At 28.5% G+C, this 2,085-nt stretch overlaps 1 protein-coding gene across 1 annotated transcript; it reads left to right on the forward strand.

Annotated features, from left to right (window-relative positions):
• Positions 1-1,407: 1,407 nt before the first annotated feature.
• LOC100568993 (KRAB-A domain-containing protein 2-like) lies at positions 1,408-1,911 on the forward strand. The gene has a single exon (XM_008190318.1). The coding sequence runs from the start codon at positions 1,408-1,410 to the stop codon at positions 1,909-1,911; it is 504 nt and encodes a 167-aa protein (XP_008188540.1).
• Positions 1,912-2,085: the final 174 nt, after the last annotated feature.

The following is a 2,085-nucleotide window of genomic DNA, read 5'->3' on the forward strand; positions in this document are numbered from 1 at the left end:
TATTTAAAGTATGTACACATGTAGGTATAAATTGGTAATTTAAAATTTAAAATAAAAATAAAATGTAAATAAATATATGTAGGTACTACCATTAACTTGAACAATATTTTTTTATCGATGTCTGTTTTTTTTTTTACCGTTAAAAGATCATTGATAAAATGTTCGTATTTGTATTGTAATTCAAAATTTGATGAATGTTGTTGCACTCCCCTTCGTAATACTCGTAGAGCCTCTCTCATTTCCGAAGAACTTGGAGGTTTTTCAGTATTGGACCATTAATGCGTGCATCATTTTTTCTAACATTAATAAACCATAATAATAATGCTGATTCAACCTGTTCTTCTTTCCCACTGCGTATCCTCTTTATGTTTGGATTTTTATTAACCCATCGTCGGTATCGCTATATTCTGTTACATGATTGGTGTCGTGTTAGCGTTACGCTAACATTATCGTTTTTTCGGTTCTGTGAATTATTCATTGAAAAAAAAGATAGGTATTATATAAAAATTAAACAAATCACTTTTTTGTAACAAAATCTATTAAAATAAAAACAATTTTAAAAATTTAACTCATCGTTCGAATTTTCCGAGTTTTCTCGGAAAAAACTTATAAAAAATAAAAAAACATAATTTTTGGTAAAAAAAAAGATATTATATAAAAATTAAACAAATCACTTTTTTGTAACAAAATCTATTAAAATAAAAACAATTTTAAAATTATAACTCATCGTTCGAATTCTCCGAGTTTTCTCGGAAAAAACTTATAAAAAATAAAAAAACATCATTTTTGGTAGAAAAAAAAAGATATTATATAAAAAATTAAACAAATCACTTTTTTGTAACAAAATCTATTAAAATAAAAACAATTTTAAAAATTTAACTCATCGTTCGAATTTTCCGAGATTTCTTTCACGGTGTTGCATGTCGGACAAGTAGGAGTAGTATGTTCTTTACATATATATGTTACCGGAATAGATGAAAATTCAGGAATTGTCGGCATATCCTAGTCATTGTTGACAATGGCTGAAAAGATTAGACAATGTTGGATATTTCGTAGTTTTATCAACATTTCCGTATTATATTAGGCAATGTTATAAATCCGAACATCGAAAATAAATAATATGTCGAATATCGACACCGCGCTTTATCGGTAATCGATCTGATTATGGAACATAGGTATCTATATTATTACTTATTACTTATCCTGTTTTATGTTATCGTTTTTATTGCTTATAACTTATAATAAAATTGACTATACAGAACTATCGTAGGTATCGTTATGGTCACATCCAACAATTCTAACCCAAAGTGACTGTACACTGTACAGTACTGTTTGTGCATTGAAGTAGTGAATAGTAACGTGTAATAACTAATAACATTGTTATTTTTTTAAACAATCTCCTTAAAAATGGATTTAAATGAAATGCGCATAAAATTTGATAATGCAATTCTATTATTAATTGAATCGAAACGTAACGACAACAATTTTTTTTTGAATAATGAAGAATATTGTGAACGAATCAAAGAAATAAAAAAATCTAAAATTACACTATCTACGGCTGGAGTAAAAAAATGTACGAAAGACTATAGGAATGTTCGTAAGTACGATATTCTTATTATCAACGGTAAAGATCGTCTTATTAAGACTATAACCAATGCGTCAGAGGGTGTGCGTTATTATGTGAAAAATGAAGAGTTGTTTGATATAATTCATTCTACACATACAGCAATCGGTCACGGAGGCCGAGACCGAATGATGGCTGAACTTAAATTAAAATACGCGAATGTGACAAAGGAAACAATAATGGTTTATTTAAGTCTATGTTCTGATTGCCATAAAAAATCTTCAAATCCAAAAAGAGGGCTTGTATCAAAACCTATTTTACATTCGGCATACAACTCACGTGCGTAAATGATTTCCGATTTATAATGAATTACCAAGACCATCTAACAAAGTTCGTTGTACTTAAACCATTAAAAACAAAACGTGCGGAAGAAGTTGCACATAATTTACTAGATATTTATACAACATTTGGAGCACCAGCCATACTGCACTCAGACAATGGAAGAGAGTTTGTTAATAATA

This window comes from Acyrthosiphon pisum, unplaced genomic scaffold (assembly GCF_005508785.2).
Source record: "Acyrthosiphon pisum isolate AL4f unplaced genomic scaffold, pea_aphid_22Mar2018_4r6ur Scaffold_186;HRSCAF=585, whole genome shotgun sequence".
In the NCBI taxonomy this organism is placed as follows: Eukaryota; Metazoa; Arthropoda; class Insecta; order Hemiptera; family Aphididae; genus Acyrthosiphon; species Acyrthosiphon pisum.

What these genes read in the sequence shown, in the direction of transcription:
- LOC100568993 (XM_008190318.1), top strand. Translation starts at nt 1,408, where the DNA reads ATGGATTTAAATGAAATGCGCATAAAATTTGATAATGCAATTCTATTA.